Below are 19,200 nucleotides of genomic sequence, written 5' to 3' on the forward strand. Positions count from 1 at the left end.
ATGTTGCTTTTCCTGGTGTTTCTGGTGAAGCAAATAGTGACTCTGAGCTGTCCTGCAAGTGATGCTTTCCTTGTTCCACATGAGTGGTACCAACCTGGTGACCTCGTCATTGGTGGGATAGTGTCCAACATCTTTTACAACCTTTATGAAATTAATTTTAAGGATCATCCTTGTATAACATCTTATGACATACCAAAGTAAGTTTTTTCCCCTTTAATCTTAATCAGTTTCCCCAAAATTGCTTATGAGATTAAAAGGTTTTCAGTATAAAGGTAGGCTTTATATCTAATCTAAGTGTCTCAGTCTTTCAGTTGTTTCTAGCTGTGGTAGAATCAACAATTTTCTTTACCTTATGGTAAAGTGTTTGTCATATAATGTATAAAACTACAGTGCAAAACATCTTTTAAAGAACAATTAGTAAACCTAAGGGAACTTTTTTTCAAAAAAATCTGTATTGTCAACCTTAACAAAACATACATACAGTAAATAAATAAAACAGTTTTGTTTGCCATGATGTAAAAAAGACGTGAAGACTCTAGAAAGAGTCCAGAGAAGAGCAAAAAAGATGATTTAGGGACCTGAAGGCCAAAACCTATGAAGAACGGTTGCAGGAACTGGGTATGTCTAGTTTAATGAAAAGAAGGACTAGGGGTGCCATGATAGCAGTGTTCCAATATCTCAGGGGCTGAAGCAAAGAAGAGGGAGTCAAACTTTTCTCCAAGGCACCTGAGTGTAGAATAAGAAGTGATGGGTGGAAACTAATCAAGGAGAGAAGCAACTTAGAACTAAGGAGAAATTGCCTGACAGTGAGAACAATTAATCAATGGAACAACTTGCCTTCAGAAGTTGTGAATGCCCCAACACCGGTAGTCTTTAAGAAGATGTTGGATAGCCATTTGTCTGAAACGGTATAGGATTCCTGCCTAAGCAGGCAGTTGGACCTCCAAGGTCCCTTCCAACTCTGTTATTCTATTCTGTTCTATTCTATTCTATTCTATTTTACTAATACATTCTGGAATTGTTCATGTTCCATTTTGCGTGTGGGGGAGAAGTTAACAAATAAATAGGGTTCCCTGAAAACAAAAAGTACTATTTTTATTTCTTGTAGCAGATAAACGTTGAAAATTATGCAACTATGGTAGAACAAGGATATTTGAACTTTGTTCAAATTACTCATTTGAACATTTTAGAAAATGTATTAGTACAAATTATTCAGCATTTTAGAAGACCAATTTTCTTGCTTCCTTCATTGAAGAAAGAAATGTTTGTTATTCATAGAGAAAGGATGCTACCTTGTAAGAACGGATAACTTCCTTTTTCAAATGGGGTGTTTAAATCATTTGCAGTGTAATAACTAAGTTCTACCAACACATCCTTGCCTTGGCCTTTGCTGTGAAGGAGATCAATGAGGACTGCCAGGTCTTACCTAATGTCACTCTTGGGTTCCACATTTATGACAGTTATTATGATTCAAGGATGACCTATCGCACCACTCTGGACCTACTTTTCAAATCCCAAGAATTTGTCCCTAACTACAAATGTGATTTCCAGAAGAAACTTATGGCTATCATTGGGGGATTGGATTTTGTCACAGCATCTTTTATAGCTGAAATTATAGGATTCTTCAAGATTGCACAAGTAAGTACTGAGGAGGTTGAGAAGAAAAATTTTAATCTTATTATTGTTATGGAATAATTAATGGGCAACAAAGGTTAGGCTCAGTTTCTGTTAAGATGTTCTGCATGGTTTAAGGTCTACTACTTGGCATTTTTTTCTGAAAGGGCAATGCCAGCTACAGGAAGTGAGTATCAGGGCTCCAAATATCATAGCTGAGGGAAGATTTGAATAGCTTCTATTAAAACAATTGATCTAGTACATAAGTTTGAAATAGTTCCAAGATATTTGTTGCTATACTCTTTAAAGAATGCTAGGGAGAAATTTTGCTTGGATATATTTCAAATAGGAACATTTTATTGAAGAACTCAATAGAATACCACTGGCCTTTCTTTTAGCTGACCTATGGCTCATTAGCCCAGGAGGAAATTCAGACCAGTAAATTCTCTTCACTTTATTTCATGGTCCCCAAAGAGGAACATCAGTACATTGGGATCGTCCAACTGCTTCGCCATTTCAGATGGACATGGATTGGGATATTTTCTGCGGATAACAACAATGGAGAAAATTTCTTACAGAAAATGCAGCCCTTGCTTTTACAGAACAGAATCTGCTTAGCGTTTATCGAAAGGCTTGGTCAACAAATGCACTTGGAAGGCTTCCCAGAAATATATTCCACAATCTCCATTATTTCCTTTTATATGTTGTGCAACAAATCCAATGCATATCTCGTCTATGGAGAATCCTGGACAATTATATGGCTAAGATTGGTCACATTTGTGGTCGATCCTGAGAGCAAGGAAACTGCATTATTAGGGAAGGTGTGGATCATGACGGCACAGATTGATTTTTTATTATCAGGCTTTCAAATCATATGGGATCTGAAGATGTTCCATGGGGCTCTTTCCTTCACAGTCCACTCAACTACAGTTGCAGGTTTCAAGGAATTTCTTCAGACCATCAATCCTCTTTCAGACCACAGAGATGGGTTTCGGCAGAATGTTTGGGAACAAGCATTTGATTGTTCATTTCCAAAACCAGAATTACAAGGAATGGACAATACTCAGTGCACTCGGGAGATGAAGCTGGAGGATCTTCCTGCCCCTATATTTGAAATGGAAATGACTGGCCAAAGCTACAGTGTCTACAATGCTGTTTATGCTGTGGCTCATGCTTTGCAAGCTCTACACATGTTGAAGTCCAATAGGAGGAAAACTCTGATGGGTAAAATACCTGATCTTCCAAATCTGCAACCTTGGCAGGTATTCCCTTTGCATTAGACACCTCTTTTTCTTTCAATGAGCAGCTTGATGCAAAATTGTCTTTTGAACCCATTGTTGAAGGTCTTAATATTTTTTTGCTTGTTAACTTATAATTCTGCAACTTTATTGTGATTTTTAAAAATGTAGAAATAAAGAAAAAAATATTGACAGTGAGAACAACTAATTGGTTTAAAATTTCCCAGCAGAAGTCCTGGGCACTCCCTAAGTGGAGATTTTTATGAACAGGTTGGATAGTCATTTGTCAGAAATGTTGTAGGGTCTTCTCCTTGAACAGGGTGTTATATTGTGTGGTATAAAATAGATACAGAATAAATGGATACTGTTATCATTCTGTCATTCAGTTATTCTAATATTCTGATCATCCAGAATCTGTCTGTCTGTCTGTCCGTCCGTCCGTCCATCCATCCATCCATCCATCCATCCATCCATCCATCCATCCATCCATCCATCTATCTATCTATCTATCTATCTATCTATCTATCTATCTATCTATCTATCTATCTATCTCTAATGTGTTATGACAAAGCACCCGGTGTGCCCAAATATGGGAGGGAGCATACTGCTTTGACATAACAATCATTTCCTCAGCTCAGCTGATAAGGGAGGAGAGCTTGTGGCTTAGAGGCTAATACAACTGCCCAACATGTAATTGCAGCCCAGGTTCGAATCCCAGTAAGGTTAGGGCTAGCTGATGAGAGCTAAAAAGCTTGAAATAGATCTATACTAGTCACCCTTTATTTATTTATTAGCATGTTTGTTTGTGTCTGTGTGTGTGTGTGTGTGTGTGTGTGTGTGTGTGTGTGTTAGCCACAGGCTCTCCTCTTTATCAGCTAAGCCATGGAAATAGGTATGTATTGTGTCACAACCCCTGGTATTTGACTCACCCTGGGAGCCATCCAGGCAGAAAGCCATTTTATGTTGCCTTTGTTACATTTGTGTTGCATTTGTGCTGATAAATAAATAAATAAAGGGAGACTAGTATAGATCTATTTGAAGCTATTTAGCTCTCATCAGCTAGCCATACCCTTACTGGGAATCAAACCTGGGCTGTATTACATATCAGGCAGTTGCATTAGTCACTAAGCCACAGGCTCTCCTCCTTTATCAGCTAAGCCAGGGAAATAGGTATGCATTGTGTCACAACCCCTGGTATGCCCAAATATGGGAAGGAGCATACTGCTTCCCTTTTCTGTTTTTTGACTCATCCTAGGAGCCATCCAGGCAGAAAGCCATTTTTAAAAAGACAAACAAAACAATACACAATTTAAAAGTACACAACAACCATACCATTTGAGGGGGGGAAAGCTCTTTAGCCCCAGGCCTGTTGGAACAGCCTGGTTTTAAGGGCTTTGCGGAAGGCCTGGAGGGTGGTGAGGGTTCGAATCTCCACGGGGAGCTCGTTCCAGAGGGTTGGAGCAGCCACAGAGAAGGCTCTCCTCTGGGTAGTCGCCAGCCGGCATTGGCTGGTGGATGGAATTCTGAATGCTCTCCAAGGGCTGCCTCATGTAGTAGCTTATGTAATAGGCCTAAAAATAATTGAAGAAATTTACAGAATTCCAAAATTCTATTTTCATTCAGCTACAGTTAATTCTTACCTTTTCTTAAAATAATAACAAATCTTCTCTCTCTATAAAAGCCAAGTACCACTCACAAAATCTCCAGAACCATAAAGCCTACAAACTTGAAATTTGGCACATATGTTCCTTGGCTTCTAGGTGCTCGCTAAGAAAGGATTTTTTGAAATGTCCATCAGGTCATTAGCATTTCTTATACAGTAATTAACACACTATGAGGCTAAGGTTTTCTACTCCACCTCCCCACCTGAAAATAACTTTGTTCCAACTACCAGTTGGCTTATATTAACATGTTCAGATGCTAAGGAGTTAAACATTCTACTTCCCCTCCCCACCTGAAAATAACTCTGTTCCAACTGCCAGTTGCCTCACATTCTGTTATCTCAGTTCAAACTGGCAGATGTTCCACTCCTTCACTCAGGAGCAGTCTGGGCTTCTTACAGTACTAAACATCAGTACCTCACCAAAATGTCTATGCCTTCCACCTATGGAACTGCCAGACTCAAGGTGGACAGAGAGATATTCCTTTATGTGTTTCTGATCACTGATCACCACTGAGCCAATGGATTGTGAATAGAATTTATCTTGCATAGCCCAATCACATGTGAAGCACAGGTATCCAGTTAGTAGAGTAGACTTGTAGATTTCCATGCAATTTTGATTATCAAACTTCTAAATATAAATATTTAATAATAGGTATTGGAATGGAAAGAATGAGTGGATGAAACTTGAATACTTACTTCTCTGCTATATTGCTTTCAATTGCTTCTCTCTTGTATTGTCTTTCAAGTAGCTCCATTCATTTCTTCAAGGCATTTCTTTTAACAATTCAGCTGGGGAGAGAGTGTTCCTGAATGAGAAAGGAGAAGCAACAGATGGATTCGACATTGCCAACTTCATCACTTTTCCAAACAGATCCTTTCAGAGAGTCAGAATTGGAAAGCTGGATCTAGATGCTCCAAAAGGGAAGGAATTATGGATGAATGAAGATGTGATTGTCTGGAATCCAGCTTTTAACCAGGTATCGAATTAGCGATCAGCGTGTTTGGAAATCTGATTTCTGGTTTTGTAAAATAAACAGTGGCATATTCTATTCAAATGTGATTGATGATCACCCATTTAATGAAAATATAATTCAATACAAATGACATGTTTGCATAATTGGTTTGTACTTCAATTTGAAATCATAAGAGTGGCCATGTTTGAATACAATAGAATAGAATTTAGGAATGGAATAGAACAGAATAGAATTTAGGAATGGAATGGAATAGAATAGAATAGAATAGAATTTTTCATTGGACAATTGTGACTGGACACACAAGGAGTTTGTCTTTTGTGCATGTGCTCTCAGTGTACATAAAAGAAAAGTACATTAATCAAGAATCATAAGGTACAACACTTAATGATAGTCATAGGGTACAAATAAGCAATCAAATCATACTAGGAAACTATCAATATAAATCATAAGGGTACAAGCAACAAAGTTACAGTCATAAGTGGAAGGAGATGGGTGATATGAATTATCAAAAGATTAATAGTACTGCAAACTTAGTAAATAGTAAATAGTTTGACAGTGTTGAGGGAATTATTTATTTAGCAGAATGATGGTGTTCAGGAAAAAGCTGCTCTCGTGTCTAGCTGTGTTGGTGTGCAGTGCTCTATAGTGTTGAGGGTAGGAGTTGACACAATTTATTTCCAGGATGTGAGGGGTCTGTAAATATTTTCACAGTCCTCTTTTGGACTTGTGCAGTGTACAGGTCCTCAATGGACGAAAGGTTTGTAGTAATTGGTTTTTTTCTGCAGTTCTAATTATCCTCTGAAGTCTGTGTCTGTCTTGTTGGGTTGCAGAACCAAACCAAAAAGTTATAGAGGTGCAGACGACAGATTAAATAATGCCTCTGTAGAACTGTATCAGCAACTCCATGGGTAGTTTGAGCTTCCTGAGTTGGAGCAGAAATAACATTCTTTGTTGTGCTTTTTTGATAATGTTTTGTGGGTCCATTTTAGGTCTTGAGATCTGGTAGAACCTAAAAACTTGAAGATCTCTACTGTTGATACTGTGTTGTCTAGTATTGTAAGAGGTGGCATTATAGGAGGGTTTCTCCTAAAGTCTACCACTATTTCTATGGTTTTGAGTGTCTTCAGTTCCAGATTGTTCCAGTCATACCATAAGGGTAGTTGTTCAACTTTCCATCTGTCTGCTGATTCATTATTGTCACGAATGAAGCCAATCACTGTTGTATCGTCTGTGAACTTCAGTAGCTTAACAGATGGCTCATTTGAGATGCAGTCCTTGGTATAAAGAGAGAACAGAAGTGGAGAGAACATGGAGCATTATAATTTCTATATCTTTTTAAGTTGTTGATGAAGTTAATAAATTCCATATAATTCACCTCCATAAATGATTAGAAACAATTTTAAATATCTCCAATTTCAAAATATTTTATCTTTATCATCAGGTTCCTCCACTTTCTCAATGCAATGACCCTTGTTTCCCTGGATGCTGGAAGAAAGGGATTGAGGGGCATCAGTTCTGCTGTTATGACTGTGTTCCTTGCCCAGCAGGGAAGATTTCAAATCAAAATGGTAGGTTAGGCATTCTACCCATTTTTCATATATCCTTAAGCAAGCTTGGATGCATAAAATGAATAGGATAACCTATCAATAATATGGAATGTCTAGATGAAAAAATATGCTTGATTTTTCCTTCAGATATGGATGACTGCTTTGAATGTTCAGAAGATCATTATTCAAATAAGGAAAAGAAAGAATGTATTCTAAAAAAAAATAGTCTTTCTAACCTTTGAAGAAACTTTAGGAATTGGTTTCATTTCAGCAGGTGTTTGTTGCTTCTTCATGACTTCTTGGGTACTTGGAACTTTTATTAAGCAGAAAGATACTCCTATTGTCAAAGCCAACAACCGATCCCTCACCTACACCCTCCTAGTCTCTCTTCAGCTATGTTTCCTCTCCTGCTTCTTCTTTCTCAGTCAACCTGGCAAAGTGAACTGCCTTCTCCGACAATCAATGTTTGTCATCACTTTCTCAGTGGCCATTTCCAGTGTTCTTGCAAAAACCATCACTGTGGTTTTGGCTTTCATGGCCACTAAACCAGGATCTCAGATAAGGAAATGGGTGGGGAAAAGATTGGCCTTTTGGATTGTCCTTTCCTGTTCTCTCTTCCAAGTATGGATTTGTATTCTTTGGTTGTTCACATATCCTCCGTTCCCTGAGTTGGACATGAATTCACAGCCCCAAGAAATGATTTTACAATGCAATGAGGGTTCAGCTTTCTTCTTCTATTGTGCCTTGGGCTACATGGGTATCTTGGCCATTGCCAGCTTTATTGTGGCTTTCCCTGCCCGTAAATTACCTGACAGCTTTAATGAAGCCAAATTCATCACCTTCAGCATGTTGGCCTTCTGCAGTGTGTGGATCTCCTTCTTTCCAGCCTATCTGAGCACAAAAGGAAAAGCCATGGTAGCTGTGGAGGTCTTCTCCATCTTGGCCTCCAGTGCTGCATTACTGGGATGCATATTCCTACCAAAGTGCTACATCATTGTTTACCGTCCCGACCTCAACCACAGAGAGAAACTCATAAAGAGGAATTAGTACCGCATATAATCTTTCTTGCTAGGAAAAATTGCTGACAAAAATGAGACCACGTGCTCTCTAAAAAAAATATGTAGAAGTTTCATTTCTGCCATTTTCCCCCAGCATCATGGTTTCTGAATGCTGTACATTGCACCTTGTTTTTTAAAAATGTTATCTTACATCATTACCATTCATTTTTAATCTGTAAATACAACTCCACTGTAACTGATTATCATATTCTAACAATATAAAAAACTAATGTAATGAAATAAAATATATTCTCGCTTCTGCCTCATTCTTTTTTCAAAGTGTATACTGCCCAGCAACTATAATAAAGAGGTACTTTATTTGTGTAGGAGAAGACTGGTAGAGCCAGGGGGAAGAATGGAAAAGGGATCAGTTTAGAGACTTTTCATACCCACAAGTGCAACCCCCTTCAATGATATTAACCATTGTTTATTTCTAGCCATACTAGCTAATAACCCAGCATAGCCTAGGTGTGCATTTATTCCTATTCCCAAAAGGAAGCCCCCTTGTGAAGTATTGCCCAGCCATTGCCATGGCAACTCCACTGTGCTGTACTATAGAAGCCATTTTAAGGCACATCAGGCTGTATCTTAACAGAACTTGAATCCAAAATGCACTCTATCCCCAAATGCACACTATCACTGTCAAAAGTACTGTGATGTGACACTATAATGTTTGTTTATGTTGAATGTTTATTTTATTTATATGCCGCCCTTTTCCCCTGAAGGGGACTCAGGGCGGCTCACAACTCAAACCAGGGAAGGGGTGATACAGACAAAATTAAAAACTACACAAAACAATGCATAATTTAAAACACATGACAGTCATACCATTCGAGACGGGGGCGACGGTTCTTTAGCCCCAGGCCTGTCGGAATAGTCAGGTTTTAAGCATTTTGAGGAAGGCCTGGAGGGTGGTGAGGGTGCGAATCTCCATGGGGAGTTCGTTCCAGAGGGTCGGAGCAGCCACAGAGAAGGCTCTCCTCCGGGTAGTCGCCAGTTGACACTGGCCGGCGGATGGGATTCGGAGGAGGCCTAGTCTGTGGGATCTAATCGGTCTAGTGGAGGTAATTGGCAGCAACCGGTCTCTCAAATACCCAGATCCAATACCATGAAGGGCTTTATAAGTGACGACTAGCGCCTTGAAGCGTATCCGGAGACCAATAGGCAGCCAGTGCAGCTTGCGGAGGATAGGTGTTACGTGGGTGAACCGAGGTGCACCCACGATCGCTCGCACAGCTGCATTCTGGACAAGCGGGAGTCACCGAATGCTCTTCAATGGCTGCCCCATGTAGAGCACATTGCAGTAGTCCAGTCTAGAGGTCACAAGGGCGCGAGTGACTGTTGTGAGGGCCTGCCAGTTCAGGTAGGGACGCAACTGGTGCACCAGGCGAACCTGGGAAAATGCCCCCCTGGTCACAGCTGACAAGTGGTGTTCAAAAGTCAGCTGTGGGTCCAGGAGGACTCCCAAATTGTGAACCCTGTCTGAGGGGCGTACTGTTTGACACCCCCCCAGCCTGAGATATGGAACACTTGGCCAATTAGTAGGAGGGAAACACACCAGCCACTCGGTCTTATCTGGATTGAGTACAAGCTTGTTAACCCCCATCCAGTCCCTAACAGCCTCGAGGCCCAGGCACATCACGTCAACCACTTCACTGAGTTGGCACGGGGCGGACAGATTCAGCTGCGTATCTTCCGCATACTGATAGTATTTTATCCCGTGCCATCGAATGATCTCACCCAGCAGCTTCATGTAGATATTAAACAGGAGGGGGGACAGGACCGAACCCTATGGCACCCCATAATTCAGGGGCCTAGGGGTCGATCTCTGCCCTCCAACCAACACCGACTGCGACCTGTCCGAGAGGTAAGAGGAGAACCACCGTAGGACAGTGCCTCCCACCCCCACCTCCTGCAGTCATCGCAGAAGGATACCATGGTTGATGGTATCGAAAGCCGCTGAGAGGTCAAGGAGCACTAGGACGGAGGCATAACCTCCATCCCTGGCTCTCCAGAGATCATCGATCAATGTGACCAAAGCTGTTTCCGTGCTGTAGCCAGGCATAAATCCTGACTGGAAGGGATCTAGATAATCAGTTTCCTCCAAGGACCGTTGGAGCTGAAAGGCTACCACCTTCTCAACAACCTTCCCCACAAAGGGGAGGTTGGAGACTGGACGATAGTTGTTTAAGATGGCTGGATCCAAAGATGGCTTCTTCAGAAGGGGTCTCACCACCACCGCCTTTAGAGCGGGGGGAAAGAACCCCTCCTGAAGGGAGGAGATAACAACCGCCTGGATCCAGCCCCGTGTCACCTCCCTGCTGTTAGCAACCAGCCAGGAGGGGCATGGGTCCAGTACAGATGTGGAGGCACTTACAGCTCCCATGGCCTTGTCCACGTCCTCAGGGGTAACAGTTTGAAAATCAATCCAGTGATGTCCTGCCAGATTCTCCCCTGGTGCCTCAGCTGGCTCTGCACAATTGGAGTCCAGGTCCGTCCAAAGCTGAGCAACTTTATCCGCGAGGAATTGGACTTAATCCTCAGCTCTGCCTTGCAAAGGATCGCTTGTATCCCTCCTATTAAGGAGGGAACGGGTTATCCTGAACAAGGCGGCTGGGTGCGATTCAGCGGAAGCAATCAGAGAGGCAATGTGTGTTCTTTTAGTCGTCCTAATTGCCCAGAGGTAAGCTCTGATGCTGGATGTTAAAAGCACTCGGTCTGACTCAGACTTACTGGATCTCCATCGTTGCTCTAGGCGTCTCTTTCGGCGCTTCATCTCCCGGAGTTCCTCAGTAAACCAAGGAGCCCTCCTGGATCCACTGCCTCGGATCGGCCGTAAAGGTGCAATCCGGTTAAGAGCCCCTGCCGCTGCTGAATTCCAAGCAGCAACCAGAGTCTCCGCCGGACTGCGGGCGAGGGTATCAGGAACAACGCCAAGCTCCGTCTGAAAGCCCAAAGGGTCCATAAGTCACCTGGGGTGGAACCACCTAATCAGTTCCTCCTCCCTACAGTAGGGGTTTGGTCTCCGAAAGTCAAGCCTCAGTAGGTAGTGGTCCGACCATGACAGAGGTAAGATCTCACTACCCCTCAAACCAAGATCACAACTCCACTGCTCCGAGAGGAATACGAGGTCGAGCATGTGACCTGCCATGTGAGTCGGGCCCTATAGATATAATTCAGTCCTTTTCATTTCAGCAGCCCGTGCATTCCAGAGTTATGCTGGAACACAAACAGACATGGACATATCCCAAGGGGCGTTAGGGGTGTCTTACCCCCATAGTATTTGTTTCCAGAGAGTAAGTCATCTGTGTATCAACTTTGGTTGAAATTGCTCAAGGCATATGTCTGCATGTGCAGCAGAAACCCAAAGATCAGCTGGGCAGCAGGAGGCGTGCATGCATGGGCAGTGGAGTTGAGCTGCAGTGATGGATCGGAATGGTACGTGCCATAGGTTCACCATCATGGCTATAGGGAAGGCTACAACTTTGGAGAACGTTGGTTGGATCACCTCCAGTTCATGAGAAAAACCTTCCTTGAAGTAGAAGACCAAGGAATGGTGTTTTGGAAGCACACAAAGTGTATGTTGTGCTGAATTATCTTGATGATACATGGGACAAATTGGTATGAATTGAAATTTAAGGAACTTCCTTGTATGAAACATTATGACATACCTTGTAAATAGTTTTTATCTGTTTTTAATCTTAGGATTAGGATCCCAGGAGGGGGATCCTACTGGTTTAACAACCAGTTCGTTGAGCATGTGCTTCACAGTTTACAGGGAAATCACTTTCTGCATTACTGTTGTGGAGGCAAACAGAATGCCATTCATGTCATTCTGCTGTGCCCATTAGCTGGGGTTCAGAAAAGGGAATATACATTAGTATAGTTCAGGGGCAGCTGAAAATTGGAGTGAACCAGTTCTCCCAAACCAATCCAAACCGGTAGAATCCCACCCCTGCTTGAGCCACTTCCCTCAAAATTTCTGATATGACTAAAAGTGTTTTAGCATAAAAGTAAACTTTATATATAATGTTAGCCACTTTGCCTTTCAACTATTTCTAGTTGTGAGATATGAAACAATACACTGTAGATTTTGTTAAAGCTTTTACCATAGGATGTAAATTTAGTGCAATAAGTCTTTTGAAGATTTTTAGTGAGCTCAAGGTGATTTTTTTAAAGGTGTGCATTGTTTCTCCTAACAAAGCATACATTGTTTTTGTTGTTAGTTGTGAAGTCATGTCTGATGCATTGCAATCCCATGGACAGGCCTTCCTGTCCTCTACCATCCTCTGGAGTCCATTTAAGGTCATGTCTACTACTTCAGTGACTCCATCCATCCACCTCATTCTCTGTCGGCCCATTCTTTTTTTGCACTCCTTCTTTTCCAGAATTAGACTCCTGTCAAGTGAGTCCAGGGAGTCTTTCCTTCTCATTAGGTGACCAAAGTATTTTATCTTCAGGATCTGGCCTTCTAAAGAGCACTCAGGGTTTATCTCCTCTAGAATTGACTGGTCTGGTCAGTCCAAAGGACTCACAGGAATCTCTTCCAGCACCATAGTTCAAAGACCTCAATTCTTTAGTGCTCAAACTTTCTTATTAATTAATATTAATATAATATTAAAATTTCTTAGTATTCCTTTACAACATATATACAATAAATGATTTCCTCCTGGTGGATCTGTCCATATTTTATTTTGTGAAATGACGGTAGAAAATAAATGTTTCAATGAACACTTTCAACAACCAAGCATATATTTTATTGCAAATCTCTCTTATATTACATTCATTGGCATTTGGTCATAAAAAAAATAGCTGAACCATTGGCCAATTATTATTTCATCAAAACAAAATAATTATCTCCTACAGGATTCACCATGTTTTCCTGGCTGGCCAAAACATGTAAGGCTGCCCAGGAGGGAATGATATTCAGAAATAGTCAAGGCATTAGCTTGGATAAAAAGATAACACTTGAACCACAGAAAGTTTGGCACAAGGGTAATAATGGCTCTGTCAGACATATTGCTTCAGGTTTCTAACCACTGTTCTCTTCTTCCGGAATATCTGTTGAAATCCTAATGCTATTCAAGATAAAACTTTGCACTCACATCAATCTTCAAATAGAAGACAATACAGTTTTTCATTAAGTGCATTCTCAGATATAAACCATGGATTAATCTTTAGATGAAGTCTTGAATTATGTGTGCTTCCTGATTGGTAGGCTAGAAGGCAAACCACTGTCACAACAACAAAAGCATGAAGATATTTCTTGTGATGTTTTTGGTACCCAAAATAGTTACTCTGAGCAGCCCTGCAAGTGATGCTTTCCTTGTTCCACATGAATGGTATCAGCCAGGTGACTTCATCGTTGGTGGGATTACATCTCACATGGGTTACCACTTTTATGAATTTAAATTTAGTGAAAATCCTTCTAAAAAACCTTATGACATACCAATGTAAGATTTTTTCCCTCTTATCTAAAGTTTCCTAGATTTTCAAAAATACTTTATATGGCTAAAAGTTTTTAATATCATTTCCTTCCTTCCTTCCTTCCTTCCTTCCTTCCTTCCTTCCTTCCTTCCTTTCCTTCTTTCAAATGTGTCAAGTTATGAAAGAAAAAATAAAACATCTTTACATCATTTTAGAGTCTTTCACATGACATGAACAACATTTCAGATCAAGAAGTCTCTATTTGAACATTTACTGAGGAAAGATAATTTTTAGAAAGATTTGGCATTATCTCTCATCACAAAACATACACATAGAGAGACATTATTTTTTACAGAGGCATGATTGAGAGCATTTTAACAAAGTGCATCACTGTTTGGTTTAGCGCAGCAGTGCCTTTGATAGAAAGTCCATACAGAGAGTGCTAAGGACAGCTGAGATGTTTATAACAATATCATTTCCTGTCATTCAGGATGCTATTTATAAAATCTATGTGCTTAGTGCTCAAATGTTTTCTTCACCATGTAAATGTATATGTCCAAACTAGACTGTGTTGTTCTCTAGGTCATATAATATATGTGGATATATACATAATTTTGTATTTATTTTCTGAAAAAATCGTAGAATATAAATATAGTACTGGCAAAAAAGTCACTACTTGCATTTGTTGTAGTATATATTTGTTGGAGGTCATGGAAAGGCTGTGTAAATTACATTTGAACTCTGTAAAGATTATCAATAAAGGAGAACATTTTAGTTCAGGATGGAAATGATGTTCTCCTTAGTGCTCTCTGAGATGTGTTCTTTTCTTGCAGACATTATTCAAACTAGATAACAACCACGGTGCCAGGCATTGATGATGTTACCTATTTTGGGTAATGAAATGTCTTCAGCAATGCCATCACGCTCAGAGAGCACCAAAGATCCTGTGTAAAAATTATTAAGACCCTTAGAAAACGTGATTATCTTTTTACTACTATCAGAGAAAGAATTGTTTATCATTCATACAGAAATGATGCCACTTTATGAGAATTGTCAATTTTCTCCTTCAACTGGGGTATTTAAATTTTTGCAGTATATTCCCCAAATTCCATCAACATGTTCTTGCCTTGGCTTTTGCTGTGAAGGAGATCAACGAGGACTCCTGGATCTTACCTAATGTAACTCTTGGATTCCACATCTATGACAGTTACTACAATTCAAGGATGACCTATCGCACCACTCTGGACCTACTTTTCAAATCCCAGGAATTTGTCCCCAACTACATGTGTGACAGGGAGAAGAATCTCATGGCTATCATTGGGGGACTGGATTTTGTCACATCCTCTTGTATTGCTGAAATTGCAGAATTCTTCAAAATTCCACAAGTAAGTTGTGAAAGGGCTAAAGGGAGAAAGTATATTATATTATTTTTTTATTAATTAAGGATTGTTAAAGATTAAAGGGGACAACAGAGAAGGAGGTAGCTGGATGGAGTCACCAAAGCATGAACTTAAATGGACTCCAGATGATGGTAGAGGACAAGTAGGCCTGGATCAATCTTTTTTATGGGGTCACAATGGGTTGGACACCACTTCGCAACTATCTAACAACAACAAAGATGAAGCTTCCATGTATATTAAGATGTTCTCCCTGAGTTAAGGTCTGTGAGTTAGCATAATTTTGAAACTACAATGCCAAATACAAGAAGTGAGTATCCAAAGATACTCCATCCCTAATGGAACGTAATGTTCTTTGTTTCCATCAAAAGTATCAATCAATTATGGAGGGCAGGGCCTAAACCATGATGAGATGACGTGCAATCTCAAAGCTCTGAGATCGCAGTCAACACTTTTATTGCTGGGGGGTCCCAACGGACCTAAATCATCCCGAAGAGATGGTGAATAGGAAGATTACATCTTGCTGATCTCAGGGATATTGCAACATCTCTGAGAGAAGCAAGGAAAAGTCTTCTAGCTGGTAATAAAAATTCCAGTCTCTCAAGACTGACAAAGTCAGGGCGGCCTCAGAACGGAACAATGTGGAAAGAGAATTTCCAGGTGGTGAGAAACTTTTATTGTTTTTTAAAAAATGGACTGCCCATAAAACCTAAAAACTATCTTACAAATCAAAGAATAGAAGAACTTAGTGGCGAATTTGATTTTTGTAATGGTTCTGGACAGTGGTTATCTTACTTTTTAAATGCTATTTACATGGATTGAATCTAAGCAAAACCTTTTCCTTTTAAAAAATTTTTTATTTTTATTACATAGACAACACATACACACAACAATAACAACAAAAAACATCATCACATACAGCATGTCGTTTGGTTACAGGTGTTTTAACATCCATATTCTCAAATAATAATTACCATCTCAGATTTTTCATCTAGTATAACTAAATACCTCACTTTCATTGTACAGTATATGTTCAGTTACAATTAGTATTATTTTTTTCCAGTAAATCATGATTCACTTACATTCTTGATTGTCTATTTGATAACAGTATACCTTTGTATACCTGTGATAGAAAAATGTTTTTTTACCAACCATTTATATTTGTATATCACTATTTTCAATTATGCATAATTCCACCAATCATCTATCAGGTATGCTTATGTTCATTATTATTCTTGTACATCATACATTCAAATAGAAATCTTATTCCTTTATTTTTCAACAAAATATTCTAAATAGTCGTTACATATATATACCAATTTTCAATTATTCCCTTATTAAGATTATTTCTCAACAACAAGATATCATTGTAGTATGTTCTTAGCGTTATACACTATATCATCAGTCCTCTATCAAGTATACATAAAATCATTATTATCCTTATCCTTTTTAAAGCAAAAAATTCTAAAGTATTCAATTCATAGATATATTAGTTTTTCATTGTATCGTTGTTAATTTATTTCACAGCATGATTGTGTTATCATTTAACTCCTTCAGTTAAAGCATGAGTAAACCATTTTTCATTTCCAAGTTTTTTCCCCCAGCCACTGATAAAACAAGTCCCATATCTTATAAAATTGCTCGTCCTCTTGTTCTCTAATTTCAAGTGTCAATTTACTCATTTCAGCACAGTCCATTATTTTTCGAATAACTTCTTCCTGTTTTGGTATTGTTTCATTTTTCCAGTTTTTTGCAAATATGATTCTGGCTGCTGTTAACACATTTACAATCAGATATTTTAAGTCTTTGTTATAAATTTCTGGTATGATCCCCAATAAAAAGACATCTGGTTTAAAGTCTATTTGTTTGTGTGTCATTTTCTCCAACCACATGTGGATTTTAGTCCAGTATCTTTTAGCTTCAATGCAAGTCCACTACATGTGGTAATATGAGCCCGGTATCTGATGACATTTTGAACACTTTTCTGATTTATTCTTGGACATTCTTGCACTTCTGGTTGGGAGTAAATGCCACCTGTAAAACATCTTATACAAATTTTCTCTATATGCAGTAGACATTGTCATTTTACAATTTTGAGACCACAGTTTCTGCCATTTCTCTAAATCAATCCCATACCTAAAAAAAATTCCCAAGCTATCATAGTTTCTTTGACTTGTTCTTCTTGTAATTTAACCTCCAATAAATATCCCTATAGTTTTTAAATTACTTTTTCATCAGTACCTGTTAAAATTTTGTCTAACTCAGTCATTTTATTGTAAAAACCTTTGGATTTTCTATCTTCATTATATCTAGATTGTATCTGTACATATGAATACCAGTTTATTTCTGTCCCTCTTGTTTCAACTCTTGGATAGATTTGAGTTTACCCTCTTCATTCAATATGTCAACATATCTAACTGTTTGTTCCTTTTTATATATTATTGGATATGAAAATGCTTCAATTGTTGATATCCAGACTGGAATTTTTAAGTAGTGTAATCTTTTTACCTTTTCCCAGTTTAATAACAACACCTCCCTTATATAATGTCCTCTAAAATAGCCATGTGCTTTAGTTCCCTAATACCATAAGAAAGCATGCCATCCCAACAGTAAATCATGACCTTCTACATTCAATAATCTAGAGTTTTTTAATGATATCCACTCCTTAATCCACATCAAGTTTGTTGCTTGGTAGTATAGCTCCCAATCAGGTAGGACCAATCCTCCTCTAATTCTAGCATCTTGTAACAATTTAAGTTTTATTCTAGCTTTTTTCCCTTGCAAATAAACTTCAAAACTATTTTGTTTAAATCTTGAAAAAAGTCCTTACCCAATCTGATTGGGATTGTCTGGAACAGGTATAAAATTCTAGGTAAAAAGTTCATTTTAATTGTAGAAATTCTTCCCATCATTGATAGATGCAAATTTTCCCATTTCATCAGATCAGTCGCTATTTGTTGTTTTAGTCTAGTATAGTTGTCCTCCTTAAGAGTACTGCACCTAGGTGATAAGTATATCCCCAAATATTTAACCTTACTTGTAATTTGAATCTGCAAAGTTTCTGACAACTCTTCCTTTTGTGTTGCTGGCATATTCTTTGTCACAATCTTTGTTTTGTCTTTGTCTATTTTCAAGCCTGCTACTTTTCCATATTCCTCTATTCTTTCTAGCAGTTTGGGTGCTGTTTCTAATGGATCTTCAAGGATAAAAACTAGATCATCTGCAAACGCTTGTAGCTTATATTCTTCTTTCTTAATTTTCATTCCTCTTATTTCTTCTTCTTCTCTGATCTTTCTGTTTAATACCGCTAATGTTAAGACAAAGAGTAATGGTGATAATGGGCAACCTTGTCTCGTACCTCTCTTTATTTCTATAGGATCTGTAAATTCTCCATTTACCATTATCTTTGCTGCTTGTTTCTGATATATCATTCATATGGTTTGAGTAAATTTCTTACCAAAGTTCATCTGCTCCAGTTGTAAAAACATAAATTGCCAATTCACATTGTCAAAAGCCTTCTGTGCATCGAGAAACATCGAAGCCATTTGTTTTTCAGGGCGAGCCTCATAATATTCCAAAGTATTCAAAATCATTCTCATATTATCTTTAATTTGTCTCTTAGGTAAGGAACCATTTTGATCTGAGTGGATGAAGCCATTTAAATATTTTTTAAGTCTCTCAGCTAGTATAGATGCAAACAGTTTATAGTCTGAATTTAATAAGGAAATTGGTATATAATTCTTAATTTGTGTTAGATCGGTCCCTTCCTTGGGTAGCAATGTAATATACACTTCTGACCATGACTTCGGTATTTAGCTCTCAAACATCACTTCATTCATAACTTGTAGGAGTGGGAGAATCAATATTTCTTCAAATGTTCTGTAAAATTCCACAGGTAGTCCATCCGGTCCTGGGGCTTTCCCATTGTTTTGTTTTTTAAGTGCATCTGTTAGCTCCATCATTGTTATTTTACTTTCTAGCATTGTTCTAATTTCATCTGATATTTGGGGAAGATTGGCATCCTGTAAATACTTTTTGACTCCTCCCTCCTCCACCTTCTCTTGTTCGTAGAGCTTACCATAGTAGTCTTGTATAATATTTTTTTTCTCAATATTTCCATACTGAATTTGTCCTTGTTTATCTCTTAATTGGAATATTTTCTTTGTTCTCTCTCTTTTTTCAGTTTATATGCCAACCACCTGCCTGGTTTATTTGCATTTTCAAAATAGTTCTGTTTAGCACCTTTAATTTTTTGTGCTAGTTCTTCCTTTTCTAGTAGGTC

General features: G+C 38.8%; 1 protein-coding gene across 1 annotated transcript in view; it reads left to right on the forward strand.

The window, feature by feature from the left end:
- LOC148046817 (vomeronasal type-2 receptor 26-like) overlaps positions 1–19,200 on the forward strand; it is a 28,251-nt gene continuing 9,051 nt past the window's right edge. Inside the window, exons 1-3 of the mRNA XM_087714985.1 lie at positions 1–197; positions 1,347–1,638; positions 14,667–14,906. Coding sequence (XP_087571111.1) covers positions 1–197; positions 1,347–1,638; positions 14,667–14,906 — 729 coding nt within the window. The remainder of the gene's footprint in view (positions 198–1,346; positions 1,639–14,666; positions 14,907–19,200) is intronic.

This window comes from Thamnophis sirtalis, unplaced genomic scaffold (genome assembly GCF_051295495.1).
Source record: "Thamnophis sirtalis isolate CommonGarterSnake01/CBP01778 unplaced genomic scaffold, rThaSir2_p1.2 scaffold_4, whole genome shotgun sequence".
Lineage (NCBI taxonomy): Eukaryota > Metazoa > Chordata > Lepidosauria > Squamata > Natricidae > Thamnophis > Thamnophis sirtalis.